At 39.5% G+C, this 13,736-nt stretch overlaps 2 protein-coding genes across 4 annotated transcripts in view; one reads left to right on the forward strand and one right to left on the reverse strand.

The window, feature by feature from the left end:
* CCT8 (chaperonin containing TCP1 subunit 8) lies at positions 1-12,941 on the forward strand. Of its 3 annotated transcripts, none has more exons than XM_071754989.1 (16): positions 1-180; positions 1,789-1,879; positions 2,449-2,528; positions 4,027-4,169; positions 5,551-5,738; positions 6,433-6,494; positions 7,160-7,297; positions 7,700-7,878; positions 8,897-8,963; positions 9,044-9,131; positions 9,253-9,368; positions 10,617-10,688; positions 10,851-11,015; positions 11,448-11,567; positions 11,984-12,082; positions 12,712-12,941. In XM_071754989.1, exons 1-15 carry the CDS (start codon positions 121-123, stop codon positions 12,074-12,076), a joined length of 1,662 nt encoding a protein of 553 aa, XP_071611090.1. In that variant the 5' UTR covers positions 1-120; the 3' UTR covers positions 12,077-12,082; positions 12,712-12,941. The 3 variants fall into 3 exon arrangements, with proteins under 3 accessions (XP_071611090.1, XP_071611097.1, XP_071611108.1); XM_071754996.1 differs by having other exon boundaries at positions 11,984-12,075; XM_071755007.1 differs by lacking the exon at positions 11,984-12,082.
* Positions 12,792-13,736, reverse strand: part of USP16 (ubiquitin specific peptidase 16) — a 24,880-nt gene continuing 23,935 nt past the window's right edge. Inside the window, exon 17 of the mRNA XM_071754975.1 lies at positions 12,792-13,643. Coding sequence (XP_071611076.1) covers positions 13,633-13,643 — 11 coding nt within the window. The 3' untranslated portion in view covers positions 12,792-13,632. The remainder of the gene's footprint in view (positions 13,644-13,736) is intronic.

Genomic DNA, 13,736 nt, shown 5'->3' on the forward strand with positions numbered 1-13,736 from the left:
TCCCCGGGCGCAGCTCCTCCTGCCTGCGGGCAGCGTGCCCGCCCTGCCGCGCCTGCGCTCCGCTTCCCTCTCTCCCGTCGTCCCCGGTGAGCGGCAGCGTGTGATCGGAGCGGAGCCGAGATGGCGCTGCACGTTCCCAAGGCCCCGGGCTTCGCCCAGATGCTTAAGGAGGGGGCGAAGGTGAGAGCGGCGTGAGGCGGGCGCGGTTCCCTCAGGGGGATGGCGGGGCGGAGGAAGTCTGGTCCTGGCGGGGCGGGGAAGGTTCTGGAAGGCCGCGGGGCCTGGCGGCTCCCACGGGGCGGGACGGAGGCCTGCAGGACCGAGGACCGTGCTCCCCGCCCCCGGGTGTGATTCCCGCGGCGGGCCTTGCGGGCGGGGGTGGGACCGCGACCGGGTCCGGCCCCGCTCCCGCTCCGCCGGAGGGAAGAGGGTGGTGCCGGCGCACGCGGCCTTCGAGAAAGCTCCGGGGGGCCGGGCTCCCTCCTCCTTGTGCTGCCTCGCCTTGCCCTGTGGGGCTGCCTCCCCCTGGGGGGTGTGGGGGTGTCGGTGGGTTCCTGTCTCCCGAGCGGTGCCCTGGCTGTGGAAAGCAATCCCGGGAAGGCGTTTGGGCTGCAGAGCTGAGGGTGGGGGGGTGCGGGAGTTCCGTGGCTCTTGCTCTGTGGCTGTGCCCGTAAGAGAAGTGCCTGTGCCAGGACTGCAGAACAGCGTGGTTTTCATCTATTTTCTGTAAATTCATTTTTACTGAATTTAAGGTTAACGTACTGTGGATTTTGGTAATAAATAGGGACCATGCCTGATAAAGTAGAACCTTTCTTCAAAAAGCAAGCAGGGTTGCGTTTTGGTTTCTTGGGTTTTGGTCTTTGTATTTTGTTTTTATTGCAGGAGAACATTAAAAAAAAAAAAAAGAAAAAAAAAAAAGTATTTCTCCTTGTTGCTGCTTAATAGATAGGAAAATGAAGTTAGCAACTCGGAAAGCCCTCTTTTTCTTTACTGAATCTTTTTTGGAGACAAAGGATGGTGTATGTCAAAGGCAGGAGTGTGAGGAAACAAAGCAGTTTAAATACTGGTTCTCGAATAGAGAATTTATGGCAAGAATAGCAACCGCTGTTTTTTACAAAATAGAGGGAAGTGCCATTCTGAGAGACTTGTTTTGTATTTAAAGGGTAAATACTATTAGAGAGTGCATTTCTCCTTTATCTTATGGCTGTGCCATAGGTTCTGCCCTTCTGCTTCTTAAGGTACTTTCCCATGGCCCTCCTTGTCTTAAAAGTTTTCAAACTTATGTCAGTTTAGTCAGGTTCTCAAACACTAATATTTTATGAATCGTTCTTCTGAATTTTCACAACACATGTTTGAATGAAGAACTCAGTTAGATGGTTTTCATGGAGCACAGATTTTTGAGTAGAGAAGCATGTACAAAATCTCATGCTTACAGTGGTCTTGCCCCTCTTGAGTCCAGTATTGGTTGTTTTCTGTTTCCTTTCGATGTGCCACTCTTTGGAAGATTGAAGGGGTACAAACAATACTGGAAATGTAGTGACTGTTCAAGTTTCTGTTCAAAACTTCCTGTGCCTGCTGACCTGCCGAGTTGAGAAGGAGTATATAGTGGTTCTTTTCTCTGTTTTTTGGTAAGGCTTGGTCTCCGTTTAAACTGTACTTGAAATACCAAATCTAACTCTAAAACCTTCGTGGAATCAGGTTATTGCTGCTTTTATGAGGAATGGCTAGTTCATCCCTCTCATTTTATCTTATAGAGACTAATTGTGACCAAAACATTTTTCTTTATAGCATTATTCAGGACTAGAAGAAGCTGTCTATAGGAACATCCAGGCATGCAAAGAACTTGCTCAAACCACCCGTACAGCTTATGGGCCAAACGGTAAATAAATCCTAAAATTATGATGTTTTTCAATAAAATGTTAGTTTAGAAGGCAAAATCTACCTTGAAACATCTGGTTGTTTCTTGAGGAGACACACTGGATTTGCTCTAGAATTCTAGTCTTTTTGGCTTTACAGATCAGACTTGGTTAGCTCTTGAATTCCTTACAATATACCTGCCTTTGCCAGGTTTTTGTACCAGTTACTGTGTCATCTTTGGTGTTGTACTGCTGTGTGGAGGACCACCAAAAATTAAAGACAGTAACTTGGTAGTCATAATGAACATAACTGTACCATGTCCAGTCAAATATACCAAAACAAGAGGTGTCCTCCAGTATCAAATTATATACAAATATTTCTGAAGAGAAAGCTGCTTACATAGAAATTATTGACTTAATAATGCAACACAATTCCAAGCATTGCTTTGCAAAAAATCTTTCAGGTTCCTTAATTGTAAATGGGGGTGATGTTTTGGTGTTTAAGATATACCTGAAAATTATGAAACAGCATCTGTGTACAATATGATATTTGCCTAATTATTTATTTAATTTCTTCTTTCTTCCCTGTTAGGCATGAACAAAATGGTTATCAATCATCTGGAGAAGCTTTTTGTTACAAATGATGCTGCTACTATCTTGAGAGAGCTAGAGGTAAAGTTTCTTGCTTCAGAAGATGTCTGTTGTAAGCTAATGTTTGTGTTCTTGGGTTGCTGTGGTTCTGAATGTTAATAAGGAAATACGTCACCAGACCAGATGATTTCCAAATGTCATTTTGTAAGTAATTTACATTTTTTCATTGCATTTGAGAAAAGTCATTGGGCTATATCCATAGTAGAGGAGAAGAACTCTTTTGTAAGGCAGAATAAGTAGTTTCAGGAGATGCTTAAGAATTGCCTATTTTGTTCCCCAAAACGGATTTAAAAGAGGGTATGTCTAGACAATAAAGTGTTTGGAAAACTCTGAGGAAAATGGTTGTATTAATCTTTCAGCATTGGTAGTTGGCCTGTTCTGTCTGGTTAAAAGAGTTCAATTTGATCTAAGAAGCTGGGCATGTCAGCATTCTCTTGTGAATACAGTTAAAAGTGTGGAAACACTGACCTGTCTTAACTTTTTGTCTTACTACCAAATTCATATTTTTATCACAACACAAGTAATAATCTACTGAATACTGATAGAAATATTATAAGTATTTAGTACTACTTTTTTTTTTTAATGTGTTGTCTTAGTGTTTAATATAAGTAGAAAAACCATGGAGTCTCATGGAAGTCTCAGTTCTATTTATAAAAAATAATCTGTCTGCTAGTTACTTAATTTGTTGAGTCTTGCATGTTACTTTCTGAGATGAAATGACAGTTGCTCTAAATGCATTCAAGAGTACAGCATTTCTATTGCATATCTTTGAAAAAATAGTGCAATCTTGAAGCAGAAGAAACATTAGAATTGAACTGTAATTTAGATGTCTGCTTTGCTTGTTAAACATACAAATTCAGCTTGAAGACTTTAGCCTGGAGAAGAGAAGGCTCTGGGGAGACCTTTTAGCAGCCTTCCTGTACCTGAAGGGGCTACAGGGAAGCTGGGGAGGGACTTCTTAACAAGGACATAGAGAGATAGGACAAAGGGTAATGGCATTAAGATGGAAGAGGGTAGATTTAGGTTAGACGTTAGGAAGAAATTCAGCACTGTGGGAATGGTGAAACTCTTGCACAGGTTTCCCAGGGAAGTTGTGGTTGCCTCATCCCTGGCAATGTTCAAGGCCAGGTTGGATGGGGCTTTGAGCAACCTGGTCTGGTGGGAGGTGTCCCTGCCCATGCAGGGGGTTGGAACTGGGTGATCTTTAAGGTTCCTTCCAACCCAAACCATTGTGTGATCTTAAGAGGTTGCTCTCCTGCAAAGCTTGATTGCAAAGCTACCTTATCCTGTAAAAATAGTACAGAACCAACGCTGAGGATGTCTGATTCATGTTGTAAGGGGAATGTTTAGTTTTCCAATTATTTTTCTTTTCATGTATTTTTGTAGTTATTAGGGAAGCTAGCTGATTAGTGTCTTTAGATACAACTTGAAAGAAGAGTTTATACTCCATACACAGAAAAACCTGGAGCTGTAGTTGAGGTGGGATGTTAGTAACTATGATGTGTAACTTCTTGTAAAGGTCCAGCATCCTGCTGCAAAAATGCTTGTGATGGCTTCCCACATGCAAGAGCAAGAAGTTGGAGATGGAACAAATTTTGTTCTTGTTTTTGCTGGAGTTCTTCTGGAGCTAGCAGAAGACCTTCTGAGGATGGGATTGTCAGTCTCGGAGGCAAGTTACATTATTATTACAAGTTACATGGCTTGAATTCAGATTGATGTTGGTCAGTATTCTTGACTCATAATGTTGTGAATTGTCTGCTTCCTTATGAACTAATTTTTGAGATAGAGATGTAGAATCCTGAAAAGCATTATTGTCTCAGAACAGCTGTCCTGACAAAATGGACATTGTGCTTGGGTAGAGGCCTCATTCCGTAAGCCACCTGGACTCTGTTTTCTCAAGGAGAGACCCTCATTTGGGCAACCACCCTGATAAACAGGGCCCTATTCTCACAAGAGCAGCCCCTCCTTTAGAGGCCATCCTAATCAGCTGAACACTGTCCCTGCAAGGGGAGCTCTGTTTGATGCCACCCTGACAGGCAGGACACTGTCCTTATTCCATAAGGGACAGGGGCAGGCAAGCTGCACCCTGTAGATGCAGAGGGACATCTTGTGTGTGCCCTGGGTAAAGACACTGTGCAGAAATAAGGGTTATTGCTCTGTCATCCCATCTGGAGTGGCCCAAATGAACACCTGGCTTCACAAGATATGTCAAAGCCCCCTGTGAAAAGGTGGGGTCAGGTGGCATGAAAGAGGCACACTTGAAATCCTGGATGTGTGCCTGACATCCAAGAACTACAGCTTCCTACCAAGATCATTGCTGGATCTAAGGATGGTGGTATCTTTCTTTATCTCTCTTTCTCTGTGTCTCTGTTTCTAACTTTTATCATGGTACATAAGGGTAATATAGTTTCTAACTTTTAAGTACTACTCATTGCTTTGTTAATTTTTGTTGTAACCTATTTGACAATTTCCTGAAGTTCTGCTAAATTGTAATCCATTGCTTTGAAAGTACCATCATTTATAATTCTGCTAGTTGTAATCTGACATGCTTTATAATCTTACTCATTTTTAAGTAAAGTTGTGTTTTTATACAAACCTCTTGGGTAATAATCCTACTCATAGAGTACTGCGCAGAGAATTCTAATAATAATAATGAACTTAATCTCGTTGAATGGGTTTTTAAAAGAGATAATGACAGCAGGATTGGGCCCAGCCATACCTAGGCTCTAGGAAGCAAGGGGGTCCAGTACAAATCTTTTTGGGTTGACCCCCGCTCTGGGGAGCTCTACCCATGCCCACTCTGTGGGATGTGATATTTGGTTTGGCCCCCACCTCTGGGGAGCTGTACTCACTTTGTGACATGTGAGTGTACTGCACCCACCTTGTGGTTCGTGAGAAGATATATGAAGAACAGGATATGTTTTGCTGCTTGTGATTGCTTGCTTCCTTTGTAAGCTTTTGCATTTCTTGAATGTTTTATGGCCCTTTGGAAAGGAGTATGAATGAACAGTGAAGTGGTGTAGTGAATTTATTTATTATTTACTGCACAGGTGATTGAAGGATATGAAAAGGCTTGCAAGAAAGCCCTAGAGATTCTTCCAGACTTGGTGTGCTGTTCTGCAAAGAACCTTAGAGATGTTGAAGAAGTGGCATCTTTGTTGCACACTTCAGTGATGAGCAAACAGTACGGCAACGAACAGTTTTTGGCAAAGCTGATTGCTCAGGCCTGTGGTAAGTGAAAAAGAGCAGATTTGTGCATGCATCTGAAACACTGAGTAGGTTTGCTTATGGTTACTACTATTGTCTTCATGTGACATAAAAGGTATATTTAGTTTTCCAGGTTGAATTGAATGGAAAGCTTTAGCCTCTGAATGTAGTATAACCTTTCTTGTGCTGCACACTTCATTGGTATTGTGGCTCAGAAAAGGTCTGTTTGTTCACTGAAGTGTTTTAGTCCTTTTAAAGCAGAAACCCGTCTTCCTCTTTTCTCCCATTAGGAAGTTGTATTACATTTCAGGTAAGCTACTACTAGTCTCAGAAAAAGAACAGTGAGACTGTAGCTGTGCTGAGTTGTTGCTTTCTCCCTTAAATTTCCCAGGAAAAACTTTCATGTCTAGTTTAAATGTTTTCTCAGAACAGGCTGGACTTCACTCTTGTATGTAGATGTGTAAATGGATTTGCAGCCTTAATTTGCCTGAGCAGCCTGAATAGATACTGCTTTCTGATTACTCATTGTAAAGACAAAATTTCTGTTCCTCTTGAAGCAGGTTATTAACAGACTATAGTTGCCTTATTGAGACAAGAATCTCAAACCACTGAATTTGAGAATTTGAGTACTTAAGAATAGCTCCAGACATTACCTACGGTGTCACTGTTCTAATCTATTAATTAAATAATACATACTTTTTTTTTCCCCCCCAAACAGTTTCTATTCTTCCCAGTTCTGGTCATTTCAACGTTGATAATATCAGAGTGTGTAAAATTGTGGTAAGTTGGAAGATGCTAGCTTTATTATTAAGGTAAACAGTCTTATGAAAGTTAATATCTAGCTCTTTAAAAGTGTCTTTCCTATTCTAATCACTGTTGTGTTGTAGCATGCATAACAAATTTGGAAAATGAGTCCCCACACTCCTTGTCCAGTAGCAGCATTCAGAAATGAAAAGCATTAATATTGAAATTTAAATCAGAGCCATCAACTTAATTAAACATGGGGTTGTTGCATCTTTATTGTGGAAGCAGTCACAAGATAAGGACAAGATGCAGGCTGGCTGACATACAGCAGTCTAATCTTGGATTCGTTTAGCCAGTGGGATATTAGGCCTCAGTATGGTATGTAGAATTGGAACAAGTTTATATCTATTAGAAATTTCCCCTTGTGATTTTTTTTTTTTTCCCAAGCTAATAAAAACATAAAATTTGAGCACAGAAAATTAATGTCTTGGGCTTAACTTGGACCACCAACCAGTCCTAAAATGGGAAACTGTAAGGCAATGTTTGATGTTGATCAGCTTGTCCTATTTTTTTTGTGTTCCAATGCAAACTTAGGTTGCTTCATTGAATTGAATATAAGGATTGTGTTTCATAAAATGCAGTGCAGGTTTCTGACAATAATCAATAATACGTTTTCTCTCATTGCATTTCTTTCCTTTCAGGGTGCTGGTATCTCTGCTTCCTCAGTACTGCATGGCATGGTTTTTAAAAAAGAAACTGAAGGAGATGTTACTTCTGTCAAAGATGCAAAAATAGCAGTATATTCTTGCCCTTTTGATGGTATGATAACTGAAACTAAGGTATGTAGTAACTCAAAATAAATTAGATATCTATTAATGCTCATGTGCTCTTATTTTTAGGCTTAACTATAAATATTCTTGACACTTAGTGATAGAGATTTTTTTAATATTGAGTTCATTAGTTTAAAAAGGTTCGTAGAAAACATCTGAACCTAGTTTTGCTTTACAGGGTTTTTGAGGTTGGGCTTTTTGGGTTATTTGAGCTGAGCTACATGCTAGAATGTCTGTATCTCAGCATTTCTGAGAAATGCTAAAATTGCCCCCTTTTGTTGTTTTACCCCAGTGTCTGGGAAGGGTGGTATTATAAAATAGAATGATTTGAGGTGTTTGGACAGATGGGAATACAAAACTTGCATGCATGTCTTTAACATTGGATTGGTAACAGTATGTGTTTTTCACTAGGGCACAGTACTTATAAAGAATGCTGATGAGCTGATGAATTTCAGTAAAGGAGAAGAAAATCTAATGGATTTGCAAGTCAAAGCCATTGCTGATAGTGGTGCCAATGTGGTAGTAACAGGTGGCAAAGTGGCAGACATGGCACTTCATTATGCCAACAAATACAATCTTATGTTAGTCAGGTGAGTACTAGAAGAGCATAAAAACATTTAATCTACCAGGCTTATGAAATGTACTTGTCTTACTGTTTCTTGCCTCTTAAATTAAAAACAAAATACTGCATACTATTTGTTTTTCTAGTGGATCAATACCTCAGCTGCCATGTGGTTTCATAGCTTATGTTTCTTGATAGTATTTCACCTCTGTGACAGCTAATTGGAGCTTAACATCTGTATCTGGTACTATTATTCTGGTGTGAGGGTCTTTATATAGCACAAATGAAATATAAATATAAAATCCGTGGGCCTAATATATAGGGGTCTAATATATAAAATATAAAACTTGAGGGCCTAATAAAGAGAGCTTGTGAGGCATATAAGACTGTACTGTGATGGTTCCTCCTGGTTGCAGCCCTCAGGTGATGCTTTAGCAATTACAAGATATCCCTCCACACATCACTAATGTATTGCTGAATGGAAGAAAATTTATTACTTTCTTAAATAATTCTTAATACTTTTCTGTCATTTTTGTAGGCCCTTAATCTTCTTATCTATAAATAAAGCATGTTTGTGTACCTTTTTAATACATGCTGCAAAACACAAAGTTCAATTGCTAGCAACAGCTCTCATGTCTCAAACAAATAAGTGATCATTCAGTGAAAGCTGCAATTTTATTGGTGATGTCCAAAAAGTTTGAACTTCTGGAAATGGAGCATAATGCTATAATCTCTGGCATAACAAAGAAGGATTATTACAAAGGTGTTGTAAAGATCACTCTGAGTCTTATGTAGTAGAGAAAGCAGCTTAAAAATTTGTATGTATTTGAACTTCTTATTTTTAAATTCTTTGAAAATTGTCTTTGGGTAGCATCCCTGAAAATAGGTAAAGTGGAAAAATACATGAGTGGATTTTATAACTCAATGCATCCAATTTTGATGGATATCATTAGTTTACAAAGTGATGCCAAGTTAAGAGAATAATAAGTTATGTTAAAATTTGTTCTGGAAACTTGTTATTACAAAGACTGTTTTTCATCTTAAAGGTTGAACTCAAAGTGGGATCTGAGAAGACTGTGCAAAACTGTTGGTGCAACAGCCCTACCCAGACTGGTATGGACTTTCCAAATGAAGAGCAGAAGGGAGAGAACTAATAAGCAGGCTCACTTGTTAACTCTTGTTTTTCTTTCCAGACTCCCCCTACTCTAGAAGAAATGGGTCACTGTGATAATGTGTATTTGTCAGAGGTTGGGGATACACAAGTTGTGGTGTTTAAGCACGGTATGTATGCTCTGTAGTGCTCCTGCTGTTCTGTAGAGCTCCTACTGTTACAGAAATATTATGTTCCTATGTGTTATACATCTGGCAAATGTCACTTAGTAATGCACATCTGTCTGAACAGAAAAAGAGGATGGTGCCATTTCTACTATACTCATCCGTGGTTCTACAGACAATCTGATGGATGACATAGAGAGAGCTGTGGACGATGGTGTAAATACTTTCAAAGTACTCACAAGAGTAAGTAACCAGAACACTTCAGTTATCAGAACTGAGCTATGGATCAGTTTGAGGCTAGGCTTTGGCTTGCTTTGTCCTCATTTGCTACCTAGGCTATAGCAGATACTTATATTATCAGCTTAGAAGCCTTCTGGAGATGTAGAGAAGGCTGTGTAGTACTGAGGTGTAGAGGCCTGTGTAGAGAAGGTTGTGACATCCTTGTGAATAGAGTGTACAAAGAAGATGGTGCTTAGCATGCACTGCATTCAATTTTTCAGTAATTAGGTGAGCTCTTGAAGATAAGTTAATTTTATCACTTTCTAATGACAGTCAACTTTTTGTTAATTATTTCCCTAAATGTTTCATAATGTTCCTTGGAAACCAGGCACAGAACAGAAGCCAGATAGCTTTGTCACCAGGGACTAGGAAGAACTGAGTGGTTGCAAAATAAATTGCCTTACTGGTGACAAGACATACTTCCTTTCACGTACCACAGATACAATTTATAGATGGAAAATTTTAGTTCTGCAGAGGTTTTTTGTGGACTTAAATACTTAATTTTTTTTAATGCAGATGGAAGTGTTTGTGTATTTGCTCGGCAGGTAGCATGCAAAAAATGTTTAACTTTTGTTTGACACTAAATATCCTGTACATATCAATACATGCACTTCGATTTAGAGTACAGAAACAGCCACAGGCTGCATTTATGATTGTTTATGATTGAAGTCAAGAGTTTTTCTGACTTCTGATTTACATTGATTACTCTTCTGTTCAGAAGCCCAGAAGTTCTTTGGTAGATGCTTGGTTGTACAAAATGCGTAATTTAAAAATGAAACAAAGATCCAACATCTTGTGATACTTCTTTACATATTAAGCTCTGTAAAGTAGATTGATTTCCTGCAACATACTTTCTAACAAGTTAATGAAAAAGATGAGAACATCTAAGAGTTCTAATGTTAGTAAACAAAGTTGAAATTATTAAAAAAACCAAACAAACCCTACAGCAAACCCAGACACAAAACCTAATGCATTATTACAAAAGAAATACTCTTTTGACAAGAGAAACCATTTTTTTTTCTAAGACTTTTGGCATGAATGAGTAACTTATGATTGGTTTCTTTTACAATGTATATTTGTTCTGAAGCAGATTTTTAGTAAGTCTTCATGAGATAAAGTTCTGTTGCATTCTTCTTGGTATAAATGAAAAAAAGTGAAAATTAATGTGATGCTTTAGGCAAAACTTTGCTTTTTGGAATGGTCTGTTCACAGGATAAACGTCTTGTTCCTGGAGGTGGTGCAACAGAGATTGAATTAGCCAAGCAGATCACATCTTATGGAGAGGTACAGCAAATGAGCTTTTTGACTTTTTATATGCACACATACATATGCGTACTTAAATATGTATCTGTGTCTTGCATATAGATTAATTATAAATATGGGAGAATATCTCTCCCCCATCTTACAGCTTTTGAAATGCTGATGTAGTTTTCAACTTTGCTTTAGACCTGTCCAGGGCTTGACCAATATGCCATCAAGAAGTTTGCTGAGGCATTTGAAGCCATTCCTCGAGCACTGGCAGAAAACTCTGGAGTTAAGGCTAATGAGGTCATCTCCAAGCTTTATGCTGTGCATCAGGAAGGAAAGAAAAATGTTGGATTTGATATTGAGGTAAATAGTCTTCTCTTGTTATTTGGTGCTTTGCAATACAGGGTTCTATGTAAAGATACCTCTGTTAGTATTAAGTATTTATAGATTAAATCACTGCAGCTCTGTGTGAACAATAGCTCTGTGTCTAGAAGAATAGTTTTGTAGACTTGTAATATTGAAAGGTTGATTTTCATCTGCAAACAGTTAAATTTGATGTAGTATAGTGGTCTTCTGTAGGAGGTAAAGTGGGATATTGAACTAATGTGATGGAGAAGAAGTCTTCAGTTAGTATTTATTTTGTGTTCCTGCTGATGGATTAGGAATGAAGGTTTTGTGAGGGGAGAAGATGAAATCAGAAAACTTAATAATTTGTTCTAAGCCTATAAGCTTGAAAACTCAATGACTTGCTAGGTAGAAGCCTGAGAAAGATTTTAATGTTTTTCCCTACAATAGGCCGAAGCTGCTGCTGTCAAGGATATGTTGGAAGCTGGCGTATTAGACACATTCCTTGGAAAATCCTGGGGTATCAAGCTGGCTACAAATGCAGCAGTAACTGTCCTAAGGGTAGATCAGGTGAGCTTACAAGTAATTTAAATGCTGAGATGAACCCTTTGCCTCTGTGCAGAACACTTAATGCCAAATGTGTGAAACCTCTGGGAATGTAAGGGATAAAAATATACCTGAAAACATAATTTACATTTTTGAAAGCCAGGAAGCAATTTCTTAAAGAGCTCATAATTTGGGATGTAGCAATGTTGTTGCTTCCAAAGGCACACTATTACTGTTTCTTTTAAGATGTGGCAGATGATACTTGTGTTCACAAAGTTTTCCTGACTTCAGCAGGAACATGATGTAACACAAGAAACCTTCTCATGTATTGTTTTTACATGAAAATCCAATTTCTAGGAAGATGGAATGACAAAAATTGTAACTTTATATAATTTTGCTGAACATAAGAAAAAATGTGTTTGCATGTAAAATTTCTGTAGATTATTATGGCAAAAGCAGCAGGCGGTCCAAAAGCCCCTAAGCAGCAAGGACATTGGGATAAGGATGACTGGAAAGATGAGCCTGAAAAATAGTATGCAGTAAGCTCTGTTTCTCTAGCAGAGAGGTATCTCTGTGAGTGCATGCATGGATATATGGACAAGCACATGGCAAATGATACCTAACTTGGACACGTAACACTGCTGCCTTTTCTATTTGTGCTTTTGTGAGTGAATTTTAGTCCTAAAACAAAGGTTTTTTTGACAAGCTCACTTTTACCTTACTTGTCAGTATAGTAACTGCAGAGCATGAGCCTTCACCCTGGCAGTACCAGTGAACTCTGCTTTTGAAGTGTTTAGATTCAGTAATTCAGAGCAACAGCTCTGGTAATTCTGCTTTTCATAATGTGCATCCTAAAAATCAGTCACTCGTTAGCCTATTTAAGCATTCATTTTCTGTAGTCTTAACTAACCAAAGTTTTAATTTGCATGCAAAGATGAGGTAAAAGCACATTTTTGTGTATCAGGCCTTGGTTTCTGCCATTTCAAGAAAAAATAACCAATTTTTTAATATCTCAATTAGATGGATATTAATATTCACTGGCTTATGTTCAGAGTGGGGAAACTGCATGAATTTATTGGATGCTGACAGCATCATCTGGGTAGAAGGAAGAATGGAGTAAGAGTCTGATTCTAACCTTATCTTGTTCTACTTCCATGTTTCCTTCAAGATCATAATGGCAAAACCAGCTGGTGGCCCTAAACCTCCATCAGGAAAGAAAGACTGGGATGAAGACCAAAATGACTGAGGAATTAACTGTACTTCTTACGAACGACTACAAGTTTTTTAATATTCCAGTTGGAGCCTGTCATGTTTTTGCTCTGTTGCCTTTAAGTTATGAATGGTGTCCATTGGAGCACAGAGCTCTAAACACTTCAATAAATGTACTGACTGTTAAAATGTTAACTGTCATTTTATTTGGACATGGCATGATGTGGTTGTTCCCAATATGTGAATATACAGCAACTTTTGTCAGGATGACAGTGTGTGGGTGGGCACAGTGGGCTGAGTTTGGCTGCCAGGTGCCCTTTAACAGGACAGAAGCAGAGCAAAACTTGAAAAAGCTCATGCATTGAGATAGGCAGGACAATCACTTTCCAGTTACTTTCACAGGCAAAACAGATTTAGTGTCTGGAAAATTAGTTTATTAATAGAGTCGGAGGGTGAGAAACAAGAAAAAATACCTTGCAGTTCACCTCCCTTTTCTCCCATTTCCCAGATCTTCGCTCCTTGCTCCTCTGCCTCTTCCCCCCCCTACATGGTATGAGGAGTGGGAGTTGTTGTCAGTCTGTAAGACCTCCTCTCTGCTGCTCCTTCCTATGCTGGCTTCCTTCCCTCCCACAGGGTACAGTTCTTCATGAGGTGCTTCAGTGTGAGGATCCTCTGTATAGGTTACAGTTTGTCAGAAACAAATGCTCCTGTGTGGTTCTTCGTGCACTACAGTTTCTTGGCAGGGAAACATGCTCCAGTCTGGGCTTCTCTCTGTAACTTCCTTCAAGGGACACATCCACTGGCCTGGAGGCCTCTGCAGCTACAGTGTGGAGTTCCACCTCAGTCCTCTCCATGAGCTGCAGGGGGACAACTTAATCCATCATGATGTCTCTAGGGGACACAAGGCATCAGTGTAAGAAGGACAGAGATGGGCTTTTCTCATCAGTGATGTCCAATAATCACAGAACCATCTGGGTTGGAAAG

This window comes from Heliangelus exortis, chromosome 1, assembly GCF_036169615.1.
Source record: "Heliangelus exortis chromosome 1, bHelExo1.hap1, whole genome shotgun sequence".
Classification (NCBI taxonomy): Eukaryota; Metazoa; Chordata; class Aves; order Apodiformes; family Trochilidae; genus Heliangelus; species Heliangelus exortis.